Below are 14736 nucleotides of genomic sequence, written 5' to 3' on the forward strand. Positions count from 1 at the left end.
TTTTCTTCTCTGATTGCAGGAGCTAAAACTTCCAAAACTATGTTGAATAATAGTGGCGAGAGTGGGCAACCTTGTCTTGTTCCTGATCTTAGTGGAAATGGTTTCAGTTTTTTCAACATTGAAGATGATGTTGGCTGTGGGTTTGTCATATATGGCCTTTATTATGTTGAGGAAAGTTCCCTCTATGCCTACTTTCTGGAGGGTTTTTATCATAAATGGGTGTTGAATCTTGTCAAAAGCTTTCTCTGCATCTATTGAGATGACCATATGGTTTTTCTCCTTCAGTTTGTTAATATGGTGTATCACATTGATAGATTTGCGTATATTGAAGAATCCTTGCATTCCTGGAATAAACCCCACTTGATCATGATGTATGATCCTTTTAATATGCTGTTGGATTCTGTTTGCTAGTATTTTGTTGAGGATTTTTACATCTTTGTTCATCAGTGATATTGGCCTGTAGTTTTCTTTCTTTGTGACATCCTTGTCTGGTTTTGGTATCAGGGTGATGGTGGCCTCGTAGAATGAGTTTAGGAGTGTTCCTCTCTCTGCTATATTTTAGAAGAGTTTGAGAAGGATAGGTGTTAGCTCTTCTCTAAATGTTTGATAGAATTCGCCTGTGAAGCCATCTGGTCCTGGGCTTTTGTTTGTTGGAAGATTTTTAATCATATTTTCATTTTCAGTGCTTGTGATTGGTCTGTTCATATTTTGTATTCCTGGTTCAGTCTCGGCAGGTTGTGCATTTCTAACAATTTGTGCATTTCTTCCAGGTTGTCCATTTTATTGGCATAGAGTTGCTTATAGTAATTTCTCATGATCCTTTGTATTTCTGCAGTGTCAGTTGTTACTTCTCCTTTTTCATTTCTAATTCTATTGATTTGAGTCTTCTCCCTTTTTCTCTTGATGGGTCTGGCTAATGGTTTATCAATTTTGTTTATCTTCTCATAGAACCACCTTTTAGTTTTATTGATATTTGCTATCATTTCCTTCATTTCTTTTTCATTTATTTCTGATGTGATCTTTATGATTTCTTGCCTTCTTCCAACCTTTGGGTTTTTTTTGGTTCTTCTTTCTCTAATTGCTTTAGATGCAACATTAGGTTTGTTATTTGAGATATTTCCTGTTTCTTAAGGTAGCATTATATTGCTATAAACTTCCCTCTTAGAACTGCTTTTGCTGCATCCCATAGGTTTTTGGTCGTCATGTTTTCATTGTCATTTGTTCCTAGGTATTTTTTTATTTCCTATTTGATTTCTTCAGTGATCTCTTGGTTATTAAGTAGTGTATTGCTTAGACTCCATGTGTTTGTATTTTTTACAGATCTTTTCCTGTAATTGATATCTAGTCTCATAACGTTGTGGTCAGAAACGTTACTTGATACAATTTCAATTTTCTTAAATTTACCAAGGCTTGATTTGTGACCCAAAATATGATCTGTCCTGGAGAATGTTCCAGGAGCACTTGAGAAAAATGTGTATTCTGTTGTTTTTGGATGGAATGTCCCATAAAAATCAATCAAGTTCATCCTGTTTAATGTATCATTTAAAGCTTGTGTTTCCTTTTTTATTTTCATTTTGGATGATCTGTCCATTGGTGAAAGTGGGGTGTTAACGTCCCCTCCTATGAATGTGTTACTGTAGATTCCACCTTTTATGCTTGTTAGTATTTGCCTTATGTATTGAGGTGCTCCTATGTTGGGTACATAAATATTTACAATTGTTATATCTTCTTCTTGGATTGATCCCTTGATCATTATGTAGTGTCCTTCTTCGTCTCTTCTAATAGTCTTTATTTTAAAGTCTATTTTGTCTGATATGAGAATTGCTACTCCAGCTCTCTTTTGATTTCCATTTGCATGGAATATCATTTTCCAACCCCTCACTTTCAGTCGGTATGTGTCCCTAGGTCTGAATTGGGTCTTTTGTAGACAGCGTATATACAGGTCTTGTTTTTGTATCCATTCAGCCAGTCTGTGTATTTTGGTGGGAGAATTTAATCCATTTACATTTAAGGTAATTATTGATATGTATGTTCCTATTATCACTTTCTTAATTGTTTTCTGTTTGTTATTGTAGGTCTTTTTCTTCTCTTGTGTTTCTTGCCTAGAGAAGTTCCTTTAGCATTTGTTATAAAGCTGGTTTGGTGCTGCTGAACTCTCTCAGCTTTTGCTTGTCTTTAAAGGTTTTAATTTCTCCATCAAATCTGAATGAGATCCTTGCTGGGTAGAGTAATCTTGGTTGCAGGTTTTTCTTCTTCATCACTTTAAATATGTCCTGCCAGTCCCTTCTGGCTTGCAGAGTTTCTGCTGAAAAATCAGCTGTTAACCTTATGGGGATTCCCTTGTATGTTATTTGTTGTTTTTCCCTTGCTGCTTTTAATATGTTTTCTTTGTGTTTAATGTGTGATAGTTTGATTAATATGTGTCTTGGCGTGTTTCTCCTTGGATTTATCCTGTATGGGACTCTCTGTGCTTCCTGGACTTGTTTAACTATATCCTTTCCCACATTAAGGAAGTTTTCAACTATAATCTCTTAAAATATTTTCTCAATCCCTTTCTTTTTCTCTTCTTCTTCTGGAACCCCTATAATTCAAATGTTGGTTCATTTAATGTTGTCCCAGAGGGCTCTGAGACTGTCCTCAGTTCTTTTCATTCCTTTTCTTTATTCTGCTCTGCAGTAGTTATTTCCACTATTTTATCTTCCAGGTCACTTATCTGTTCTTCTGCCTCAGTTATTCTGCTATTGATCCCTTCTAGAGTATTTTAAATTTCATTTATTGTGTTGTTCTTCATTGCTTGTTTCCTGTTTAGTTCTACTAGGTCCTTGTTAAATGTTTCTTGCATTTTGTCTATTCTTTTTCCAAGATTTTGTATCATCTTTACTATCATTATTCTGAATTCTTTTTCAGGGAGACTGCCTATTTCCTTTTCGTTTGTTAGATCTGGTGGGTTTTTACCTTGCTCCTTCATCTGCTGTGTATTTTTCTGTCTTATCATTTTGCTTATCTTACTGTGTTTGGGGTCTCCCTTTCGCATGCTGCAGGTTCATATTTCCCGTTGTTTTCAGTGTCTTTCCCCAGTGGCTAAGGTTAGTTCAGTGGGTTGTGTCGGCTTCCTGGTGGAGGGCACTAGTGCCTATGTTCTGGTGGATGAGGCTGGATCTTGTCCTTCTGGTGGGCAGGTCCACGTCTGGTCGTGTGTTTTGGGGTGTCTGTGGCCTTATTATGATTTTAAGCAGCCTTTCTGCTAATGGATGGGGCTGTGTTCCTGTCTTGGTAGTTGTTTGGCATAGGGTGTCCAGCACTGTAGCTTGCTGGTCGTTGAGTGAAGCTGGATGTTGGTGTTGAGATGGAGATCTCTGGGAGATTTTCACCCTTTGATATTATGTGAAGTTTGGAGGTCTCTTGTGGACCAGTGTCCTGAAGTTGGCTCTCCTACCTCAGAGGAACAGCACTGACTCCTGGCTGGAACACCAAGAGTCTTTCATCCACACAGCTCAGAATAAAAAAGAGGAAAAATAGAAAGAAAGAAAGAAAGAAAGAGGATAAAGTAAAATTAAATCAAATAAAGTAGGATAAAATAGTTATTAAAATAAACAATTATTATGAAAATATTTTAAAAGTAAAAAAAAACAACAAAAAACGGACAGAACGAATCCTAGGCCAAATGGTGAAAGCAAAGCTATACAGACAAAATCTCACACAGAAGCATACACATACATAGTCACAAAAAGAGGAAAAGGGGAAAAAATATATATCTTGCTCAGAAAGTCCACCTCCTCAATTTGGGATGATTCGTTGTGTATTCATGTATTCCACAGATGCAGGGTACATCAAGTTGATTGTGGAGCTTTAATCCGCTGCTTCTGAGGCTGCTGGGAGTGATTTCCCTTTCTGTTTGTTCGCACAGCTCCCGGGGTTCAGCTTTGGATGTGGCCCCACCTCTGCGTGTAGGTTGCCTGAGGGCGTCTGTTCTTCACTCAGACAGGATGGGGTTAAAGGGGCAGCTGATTCAGGGGCTCTGGCTCACTCAGGCCGGGGGGAGGGAGGGGTATGGAGTGCGGGGCGAGCCTTTGGCCACAGAGGCCAGCGTGACATTGCACCAGCCTGAGGAGTGCCATGTGTTCTCCCAGGGAAGTTGTCCCTGGATCACAGGACCCTGGCAGTGGTGGGCTGTTCAAGCTCCCTGGAAGGGAGGTGTGGATAGTGACCTGTGCTCACACACAGGCTTCTTGGTGGCGGCAGCAGCAGCCTTAGCGTCTCATGCCTGTCTCTTCCATTTGAGCTGATAGCTGCGGCTCGCGTCCGTCTCAGGAGCTCCTTTAAGCAGTGCTCTTAATCCCGTCTCCTTGTGCACCAGGAAGCAAAGAGGGAGGAAAAAGTCTCTTGCCTCTTTGGCAGGTCCAGACATTTCCCCAGACTCCCTCCCAGCTAGCTGTGGCGCAGTAGCCCCCTTCAGGCTCTGTTCACGCTTGTAACCCCATTCCTCACCCTTTGATCCGAGCGAAGCCTGAGCCTCAGCTCCCAGCCCCCGCCCGCCCTGGCGGGTGAGCAGACAAAGCTCTCAGGCTGGTGAGTGCTGGTCAGCACCGATCCTCCGTGCGGGAATCTCTCCGCTTTGCCCTCCACACCCCTATTGCTGCACTCTCCTCCCCGGCTCCGAAGCTCCCCCTCCGCCACCCATAGTCTCCGCCTGTGAAGGGGCTTCCTAGTGTGTGGAAACCTTTGCTCCTTCACAGCTCCTTCCCACTGGTGCAGGTCCCATCCCTATTCTTTTGTCTCTGTTTTTCCTTTTTTCTTTTGTCCTACCCAGTTACGTGGGGAGTTTCTTGCCTTTTGGGAGGTCTGAGGTTTTCTGCCAGCGTTCAGTAGGTGTTCTGTAGGAGCAGTTCCACGTGTAGATGTATTTCTGATGTATCTGTGGGGAGGAAGGTGATCTCTGCATCTTACTCTTCGGCCATCTTCTCCTCCACCTCTTGTTATTGAGCTGTTTGTACATTTTGGAAATTAATCCCTTTTTGGTTGCATCATTTGAAAATTTTTTCCCATTCTGTAGGTTGTCTTTTCATTTTGTTTGTGGTTTCCTTTACTGTACAAAAGTTTGTAAGTTTGATTAGATCCCATTTGTTTAGTTTTGCTTTTACTGCCTTGGGAGACTGACTTAAGAATTAATTGGTACAATTTATGTAAGTTTATGTTTTGCCTGTGTTCTCTTCTAGTTTTATGGTGTCATGTCTTTAACTCTTTAAGCCATTTTGAGTTTATTTTTTGTATGGTGTGAGGGTGTATTCTAACTTCATTGATTTACATACAGCTGTCCAACTTTCCTAACACTGCTTGCTAGTGATGGACTGTCTTTTCTCTACTGTATACTCTTGCCTTCTTTGTTGAATATTAATTGACCATAAGTGAGTGGTTTATTTCTGGGCTCTCTATTCTATTCCATTGATTCTTGTCTGTCTTTATGCCGATACCATGCTGTTTTGATTACTGTAGCTTTGTAGTATTGTCTGAAGTCTGGGAAGGTTATGCCTCCAGCTTTGTTCTTTTTCCTCAGGATCTCTTTGCCAATTCTGGGTCTTTTATGATTTCATATAAATTTTAGGAATTTATTAGGAATTTATTAGGAATAAATTTAGGAATTTATTAGGAATAAATTTAAATTTTAGTTCTAGTTCTGTGAAAAATGTCATGGGTAATTTGATAGGGATTGCATTAAATGTGTAGATTGCTTTGGGTAATATAGCCATTTTAACAATATTAACACTTCCAATCCAAGAGCATGAGATATCTTTCCACATCTTTGAATCATATTCAGTTTCCTTTATTAATATTCTATAGTTCTCAGCATATGTCTTTCATCTCTTTGACCTAGACTGTTTTTATTTTTAAGACCATAATGTTCATTTTGGAAATTTATCCAAACACAGATAGTTATAAATAAACAGAAATTGCCTATAATCTGGAGATAACCGTTATTAATATTTTGGTTATTTAAAGTAGAATTGTTTGCTATGCTGATATCCATCACTATCCTCTCACCGTAAATTCTTTTTCTTCATGAGCTCATTATCATATTTATTTACTACTTTTTCTATCTTCTTTACTATGTTTAGCCCACTGCTGCAAACCCCAGGCCCTATAATAATGACTTGCACACGGGAGGTGCTCAGTAAGTTTCTGTTGAATAAATGAGTCTCTTTTAATATATAGAACAGAGCTGAGGTCATACTTTACATACAGGTCTAAATTTTTATTCATTTAACATTATATTTCATCATGCCACTGACTAGTTTAAAACCCTTCAGTGAAGGGTTTAAAACCCTTTCTCATTGCCCTTAGAACAAAGCCTAAAATCCTTACTATATCCTGAAAGATGTTGGTCTTTGGAAAGACACACCATCCTTATCTTTGGAGCTACAACATAGCCCAGCTCTAGGCTTTCTTTCCCATTTTCTCCCTTCCAGCCATGCTGGGCTCCTTATAATTTCCACCAACACACCATACCCTCTCTTGTCTTAGGGCATATTCGTTTTCTAGTGCTGCTGTAACAAAATTACACTGGGTGGCTTAACAACAGACATTATTTTCTCACAATTCTGGAGGCCAGAAGTCCAAGACCAAGGTGTCGGTAGGGTTCATTTCTTCCAAGGCCTTTCTTCTTGGCTTATAGATAGCTGTTTTCTTCATGTCTTCACATGGTCTTTCCTCATGCATATCTGTGTCCCAATCTCCCCATCTTATGAGGACACCAGACACTCTAATTACCTTATTTAACCTTAATTACCTCCTTAAAGATCCTGTGTCCAAATACAGTCACAGACTGACGTATTTGGGATTAGAACTCCAGCATAAGATTTTCGGGTACATGATTCAACCCGTAACACAAGGCTTTGAACTAGTTGTTCCTTCTGTCTCTCCTCTTATTTGAGATCTCAGCTTAAATTTCACTTTTCAGACTTTTCCATGACAGCGACCAGACTAGGTCCCTACTTTATATGCTCCCATAGCATCAGTGTCATCCCCTTTTAAAACCTTCATCACGGGCTCCCCTGGTGGCGTAGTGGTTGAGAGTCCACCTGCCGATGCAGGGGACGCGGGTTTGTGCCCCGGTCTGAAAGATCCCACATGCCGCGGAGCAGCTGGGCCCGTGAGCCATGGCCGCTGAGCCTGCGTGTCTGGAGCCTGTGCTCCGCAGTGGGAGAGGCCACAACAGTGAGAGGCCCGCGTACCACAAAAAAACCAAAAAACAAAGAACACAACCCTCATCACATTTGTAATTACTTGTTCCATGTCTGCCTTTTGGATTCGACTATAAAATACATGAGAACAAGACTTGGAACTGTGAACATCACCTTCTTCCCAGAGCTTAGTTCAGTGCATGGTGAATAGGAAGGGCAATAAATCTTTGCTCAATTAATCCAAACTGAAGAGCATGCTCTTAGATATTAAAAACTTTTTATAAACATTGGTTTAATGAATGCACATTATTTTTATTGAGGGGCCCTACTGTTCTTAGTATTTACCCCATAGACATCTATATTATATCCAAATTTTTTCTCTTATTCACAATATTAGGATGGAAATCTGTATCTGCCCCTCTGTTTCCTTAGATTCCTAGTAATAGGTAAACTGAGTTAAAAGGAAATAAACCATTTTAAGGCTTTAATGTATACTGCTGAGTTGATTTCTAAAGATTGAATGAACTTAATACTTCTGTTAGCAGTAAAAATAAGCACAAACTGATGAAAAGTATATGGAAAAGAGCTTGTTACATAAAATTTTGGTGAATATTTTATTGCCCAGTTCCTCAGAAAGGAATGTAAATCTGTGTTTTGTAGGTTTGGGGGAGAATTAGATTTCTGGATCTTGAATGAGGCATCCCTGTGTATGTATGGTGTCCAATATTTATTTTCACAACTCCCAGTTATGGAGATAATTTAATGCTCCCTTCAGTGTTAGAATATACATATGGGAGGGAATAGTAAGGGGGGGTGGGTGGGAATCCCTTCACCTTTGTGTTCGAGTCTAGCGGCCTGATTCTTCTATTTTTCAGTACCTCTAGTTCGAGTCTGGGGGTTCCTGCTCTCCAATTATCAAAGTAGATGATTGTCCTAGAATATGTGTAGGGAAATTTCCATCAAAATAAATGCAAATAAAGTCATGTGGATTCAGTAGGTAGAGAAGTTGGTGGAAGTTGAAGTCACGCTCATCTGCGTCTATTTTCTCAATGAAATATACGTGGTGAGGTCATCACGTGAGTGACGGGAGGAGCATAGGATATTTGAAAAGAAAGGTGGTGTGAAACTGTAGTCTCAGAGTGGGAAAATAAATTAGCTAGAGAAATGTGGTTGGAATTGCGGGAAGTATTGAATCTCATTTGAGATTTCTGTTCATGATTTAAAGTCAGGCCAGTCAGCACTGGTGGTGTGATTTCATCCAGTTCCAACAGCTACTTAAGTTTAGGTGAAAATCAGTGAGTAGTTGGGTTTAATAAGATTTAAAGTTTTGCCAAGTTTGTTCAAAAGGAGAAGAGACATTAATGGTGGGTAAATTGGGAAGTGAGGTCATGGGGAGGGGTGATGGATTCTGAGAAACTGGAAGGATCGGTGGATTGGAGGTCCTGAAGAACTATCCAAGAGCGTGGACAAGGCTGAGTTGAAAGTAATGATTAGAGACTGAGATCACAGGGCTTAAAGATATTTACATATTTTATTAAATATTAATAATGTAATAAGACAATTGGGGCTGGAATTCTCTTAGCTTAAGACCTCAGGTAATAAAGGACTAATGAACGGATTAGCCCTTCTAAAGGTAGCAGCTGTCTAGGACTGCCTTGAGAACTTCATCTACTCTACAGTGGAGGAAGCTCGATTGGGAGAGTGGGGAAAGAGAGTTTAGGACAAGCTAGCTGGCAGTGTTTGTCAGAATGCCTCTTGACCCAAGGTCAGTGGCTTTTCCCAGAAATTGGGAAAAGATAAAGTAGGGGGTTCTCGTGTGGGATGTGCCTCCAGTTGCTGCACAACTCCAACACCAGTGTGGTGGTGGTGATGGTGGTGGGAGGGTAGCAGTCAGTCCCTTGGTGTTAAGTTCTTCTTCCTCTATTTAATGACTTTGGTTCTCTCCCTTAACCTGTGAGGAAGGTTTTCAATCTTTTCATTTTAAGAAACCCCATCCTACTATTACATCCAAAGTATTTTTTCGTTATTACCTGCTGCTGCTATTTCTGAAGACAATACCACTTCTTAGACAGCTGAGACTGAAACAAGGATAGAAATGCGCTCTAACACCATAGGACTTCTAAAGTTATTTCTCCCACTATCATCTGGGATGATGAGTGCATTCTTTTATGGATTAAGAGAATCACCAGGGTTCTACCAATCAGTGGCCTCCCATTGACTACTTCACTGTAAAGGATGGATAGAAACTATAGACCTCCAGGCTTATTAGGCTAAGTTAAGAGCAAGGCTTTGAGAAGTATAAGCCTTCCTAGCAGGTAGATGCTGACACTCGTTTCAACCCTTAAATTACTTAGCTTCTCTTAGTAGACAGACCTCTTAAAGCTTGCTTTACCCAGAAAAGAGAAGCAACCTCCCCTTTGAAATCTTCCAAGAGATACTCCTGGATCCTTTAACTCTTCCTGAAATAGCAGTGCTTTGTCCTAGAGGAATGGAGGCACGCTGAGACTGGAATTAATGCCCAGACAACCTGAGAATGGATGCTAACATTTCTAAACTTCAATCCCAGGTGGGGAGAAAGTGGTCAGGTGGGAAGGGAGTGGCTGAGCAAAAGGTGAGCAGAAACTGAAATGGGGGTGGAAGGAGGGGAGAGAAGGACTGAGAAAGGAAGGGAGAGGGTGGCACACCGGAAGGAGCATAGGCTCTGGAAATAAACCAGGGCTCCTGTTCCACTGCCCAGGCACAAAATGTCGGACTTCACGTAAGATGCTTAGAACTTGTTCAACTCTCAGTTTGCTGATCTTAAAACAATTATCAATAAATAATAGTGATCATTATCAGATCTTTCAAGGTATCTGTGTTCAGAAACCCTGGAACAGTACAGATGAAAAGCATAGTATCACAGTATCTGAAAGTGGCTGCTAAATGAAATGGTCTCACTGGAATTAACAAGAGAGGTCAGTATTACTCTTGATGACAATATTAAAAGGACAAATGATTTTATTAAATATTAGTAAACTCAAAAAATACGTTACCAATATTGACACTGTGAATTACTAACTCCACTCTGAGGGTCCTAGTTGAGTTGTGGAACTGTTCAACATATGTTTGCATGTCTATACTCTAAGTTGTCCCCCAAATTTACTCTCGTAGGGTAAAATGAAAATTAAAGGGAAGACAGTGGTGAAAAAAGTTTAAAGATATCAAAGATATGCAAAGTGATGCTAAAAATTAAAATTAGACCAGGATATTTACATATTTTATTAATCTTTACAGTCATTATAATCAAATACACAACTATGTACAAGGATTATATACATTTTGCCCAGACTTTTACATCACAGTACATAGTTTCCCTTAGAAATATTGTATACATTTATCACCAAACAATAAAATCCAACAACAGTAGTGTTACAGCACCTGTTAGTACAGACATCTTTTTCATAAATTACATCATAAGAAAATATACGGCTGTAAATTGGGCTTTTAAAAATGTCTTTTATAAAATCTGAACATACAATATTTCATTCACAGAATGTTATTTTTTTCTATGTTCTGACTGAAGCCTTGTGCATAAAACGACCGGTTGGAATATTTATTAAATGCCCCCACCCCCGCCTCTACAATTATAAGCACTATTTGAATTACTGACGCTGAGCTTTCTTTATGATGAATTTGGCATGGGGTTTGGTGAGGGAACAAATGCTGGTTTTACTATTATAAGGGCTGTGAGATGGTAATTTAAATTAAAAAAATCTCGAGAGCATATTAGAAGTTAAAATTACAGAGTGCACAATTTTTTATTTTACCCTCTTAACACTGTGAAGAAAAAGGGAAAAGTATAATGTTAAAAAAAAATTGTTCTGAAACAATTGTATTCTTGTTGGAAGCCTATTAAAAGTTAAAAAGAAAACCTACCCAACAAAATATCCCATCCCAAACATATCTGGTAAATTACAATTCTTTCACATCTAAAACTTTATGGGAAAAGCACTGCAAATTAGGGTATATCAATCATTTTAATGGACCTTCCTAAGCAGAAAAAACTATTAACTATTTTTAGTAGGTAAACAAGAAGTTTTAAAACTTGAAAATACCTGAATTAAATACTTTCTCTAATATCTAACTTTTAACTTTCAGATAAAATCCTTACTTGATTCCGGGTTTGTAAACATTGTATAAATCCTTCTTAGTCAATCAATCTTATGGCTGTGGTGATCACTTCAGCTCTATCTCTATGCAGTCAACATCTAACTGAGGTAGACCAGATGTTTCTAAAATTCAGGGTTACATAGAATCCCCTGAATCTTTAGGAAGTAAATAAAATGCTATAAAAGATTTAAAAACAAAACATTTAAAAAAATGCCTAATGATGTTGAAATTTTTTAATGAAATAAAAAACTTTGTGGCAGTATGTCAATTAAGAATGGAGAGTCAATGACAATGTTGGAGTTTTGAAGCTGAACACTATACCTTCTTTTCCTAGCTAGGGAAAAATCACATATAATTCCTTCTGGGTATTAAGTATAATTTGTTAAATTTTTTTCCTTTCTTTTTTTTTAAGGATTCATTTTTCTAAACAAGCCAGCAATTTGCTTCTAAACCACAATGAATTGCAACAACTCCCCCTAATGGCCAAAGAAAGGGTAAGTGGCAGTAAGCTGGCTTTTCCTTGTATGCCACAAGATCTCTGCTGGAAATAAAATTATGTTGCTTTGATAACTTAGAAAATTTAGATTTAGACAACAATGGCTCTGAGATACAAAAAGAAAATCAAATCAATGTATATACGGCTTCTGTAATCCAAGTCTTAAAGGAACATCTCCTTTTCTCCAAGCCCCAGTCCTATAAATCAAGGCAAGTCAAGTAATTAAGCTTCAGCTATTTTGGCAGCTTTGCAACTAAGATGAACAAAGCACTATGTCTATCCTTCTGTATACTATATGTATTATAGTTCTATCTTCTTACACCAAATTTCACATGCAGAGAGACTAAAAATATCCATTTTGGTGTCAGGTTTAATTAAGGGCCAATAAAGGTCTGGTATACTACTCTTTTTCCCCTATTAGGTTTATTACTCACTGATTTCCCCCCCCCCCTCAAAGTGAATTCTCTATTAGGTTTATTACTCACTGACCCAATTAAGTTTAGCTGGAATTTTTGAAAGCAGCTATTTATCCCCTTATAAAATAACATGTTTACCTGGGATCTAAGACATACTGTACATGAATATACATAACTACAATACAGCACTGCTGTTCTTTTAACAGCTCCATATACAGTTTAAGTTCATCAGTACCTCAAAAACTGTGTTTTAAGAAAAAGGGTCGTTATACAATGTCATGGTACAGAAAAAAGAAATTAAGTCTCAAATATTCCTTTAGAACTGGTTCAGGTAAGTTTAAAAAAATAAATAAAATGAGTAAAGCCATGATTTCAATTACAGGGCTGTCTACAGATATCAACAAAGTTTTTAAAACTTAAATGTGGCCAGCACCAGACTGCCCCCCCCCCCCCCCACACACGCAAAGGAAAAAAAATTCTCATTAAGCTATATGGCTATATGTTAGTTGCTACTGTGTGTTTTACACAGGTTACTGTAGACTAATTTTCAAGTCCATATCAAAAGGAATATTTGTTTAAAAAAAAAAGCAAACTTAAAAAAACCATGATTCCACAGAAAATGTGACAGACTCCGTAGGTGCAACTTTAGAAACTAGTTTCAAAGAAGGAAAAATAGTAGTTACTCCAGAATTTTTAGATCACTACCACAGTTTTATCATGGCTCCCTAAGACAGAAAAATGGAACAAAATGTATTCAGCTATTGGCAACATAGGCCTTGTGGCTCAAAATGCATTCTAAACATGGGATGGAGTAAGGCTGATGGCTAGAGGTAAACACCTCCAATGAAATGAACTGGAAAAGATTTATAATTTACCCTACAAAGATATAACTAAGTTCCATTTCAGAGTAGTCACAGCTTTCCTTACGGAAGGCCCAATGGCAAGTTCATATTGCAACATTATAGTTTCTCCCTTGCTCCATTTTTCCAAAAGTATTAAGTAACCAATTTCCACGATATATGACCTTTTTACCTGGTCCCAATGATTAGTCTTTATGCAGAGAACTCACTGAGAAAGTACACTGGCTTCACCTTTGGTTTAAATGAAAAGGGCACTGTTAAAGAGGGAAAAAAAAAAAAAATCAAGTCATCTTGATCATGTTACACAATGAAGCAAGTGAAAATGATGAGCAAAGACTGTTTTCACCATGAATGTATTTGCTTCATAACCACTTAGGTCACTTTTGAGTGTTTCTGTGAAGGCAGCATAACCAGAATGCCCAAAATACTCCTATGTGTTTTCCCCAAAGAGCCTCTGACCCCAGAACCAAGCAAACCGAGAGCTTCCTTCAATTAGAAAGTTGTACAAATTCGTATTCCCCACCTCACAGTTAACTGAATTTGTTTCTTATCTACCGTCTAGAGAGTGCAGAAATCTGGTTCCTAGAAACGCCCCATAATCTTTTCCTGGCCTGAGATGCAGCAGGATGGTGCAATGCTGTCACCTGAGGGGGAACTGTGAGTTTGCATGTTTGACGGGACAGTTATAAACAAGGTCAGTTCTAACACAGCGTGGTCCAGATTCCTAGGATAACTAACTCTCCCAGTCAGAACGTGGCTGTTCATCACCATACTTAGAGCCTCCCACGAGAGCCTGCTTAGTATCAGGGTATCTATTATCCACAGTTTACCTTTTCTTTTGAAATACCGACCACCAGGTAGACTTTAGTGAGTCAGAGCTCATCCTTCTCCATCATTTCAAATGCTTCTATATCTTCATTCCAGTCTGCTAATATGGAGTCTATAGGTTGGACCTTTTTACCCCAGCTAACATTAGGATTGGAATCCTCTTCAGTTTCTGATTGTTCTTTAAGTTGGTTATCTAAATCTGTACATTCACCATCAAGACTTGTAGTCTCATGGCTTTCCGTGGGATTAGAATTCTGTTCAGAAGGAGAAATGCTTGCAGCATTGTCCGTATCTGCCGGAGACAGAGATTCTGGGTGAGAGTTTAGAGAGCTCTCCTCAGGAGACTCCTGATCAACCAAATCAACCTCCTGAGAACTTGATGCAATCTGTTCAGCGCTCTGATTCTGAGACTCATTTTCAGAGGATGGTGGTTCTTCATTTTCCATCTCAGGATCTGTATATGAAAGAAACAAACTTCATGCTACTTTCCCGACAAAACATGTACTATCACATTCTCAAAACCATACTGGTTTTGATAATAAAAGTTAAAGAAAATCATGTTAATGCAGAATGACTCTAGTAACTAATAAGACTGCCTTCAATGGGTATTAGTAAATGCCAAGAAATATACTAAACAATAATACAATGAAAATGCATATAAATTTGTATTATGTCTCAGATTAAATATTTAAGTTCAGGAAAGCCTGCACATGAGAACATATTAAACAGAATACATTTTATTTATTTTAATTATTTATTTTAAACATCTTTATTGGAGTATAACTGCTATACGATGTTGTGTTAGTTTC

At 38.5% G+C, this 14736-nt stretch overlaps 1 protein-coding gene across 6 annotated transcripts in view; it reads right to left on the bottom strand.

Annotated features, from left to right (window-relative positions):
- Positions 1 to 10412: 10412 nt before the first annotated feature.
- EDEM3 (ER degradation enhancing alpha-mannosidase like protein 3) overlaps positions 10413 to 14736 on the bottom strand; it is a 90440-nt gene continuing 86116 nt past the window's right edge. For 3 of the 6 annotated variants that reach the window (XM_032640206.1, XM_032640179.1, XM_032640197.1), the window contains one exon: positions 10418 to 14381. In XM_032640206.1, coding sequence (XP_032496097.1) covers positions 13972 to 14381 — 410 coding nt within the window. In that variant the 3' untranslated portion in view covers positions 10418 to 13971. Of the gene's footprint in view, positions 14382 to 14736 lie in introns of all 6 variants that reach the window. The other 3 variants (XM_032640189.1, XM_032640171.1, XM_032640163.1) reach the window with 2 other exon arrangements.

This window comes from Phocoena sinus, chromosome 1, assembly GCF_008692025.1.
Source record: "Phocoena sinus isolate mPhoSin1 chromosome 1, mPhoSin1.pri, whole genome shotgun sequence".
Taxonomy (NCBI): domain Eukaryota; kingdom Metazoa; phylum Chordata; class Mammalia; order Artiodactyla; family Phocoenidae; genus Phocoena; species Phocoena sinus.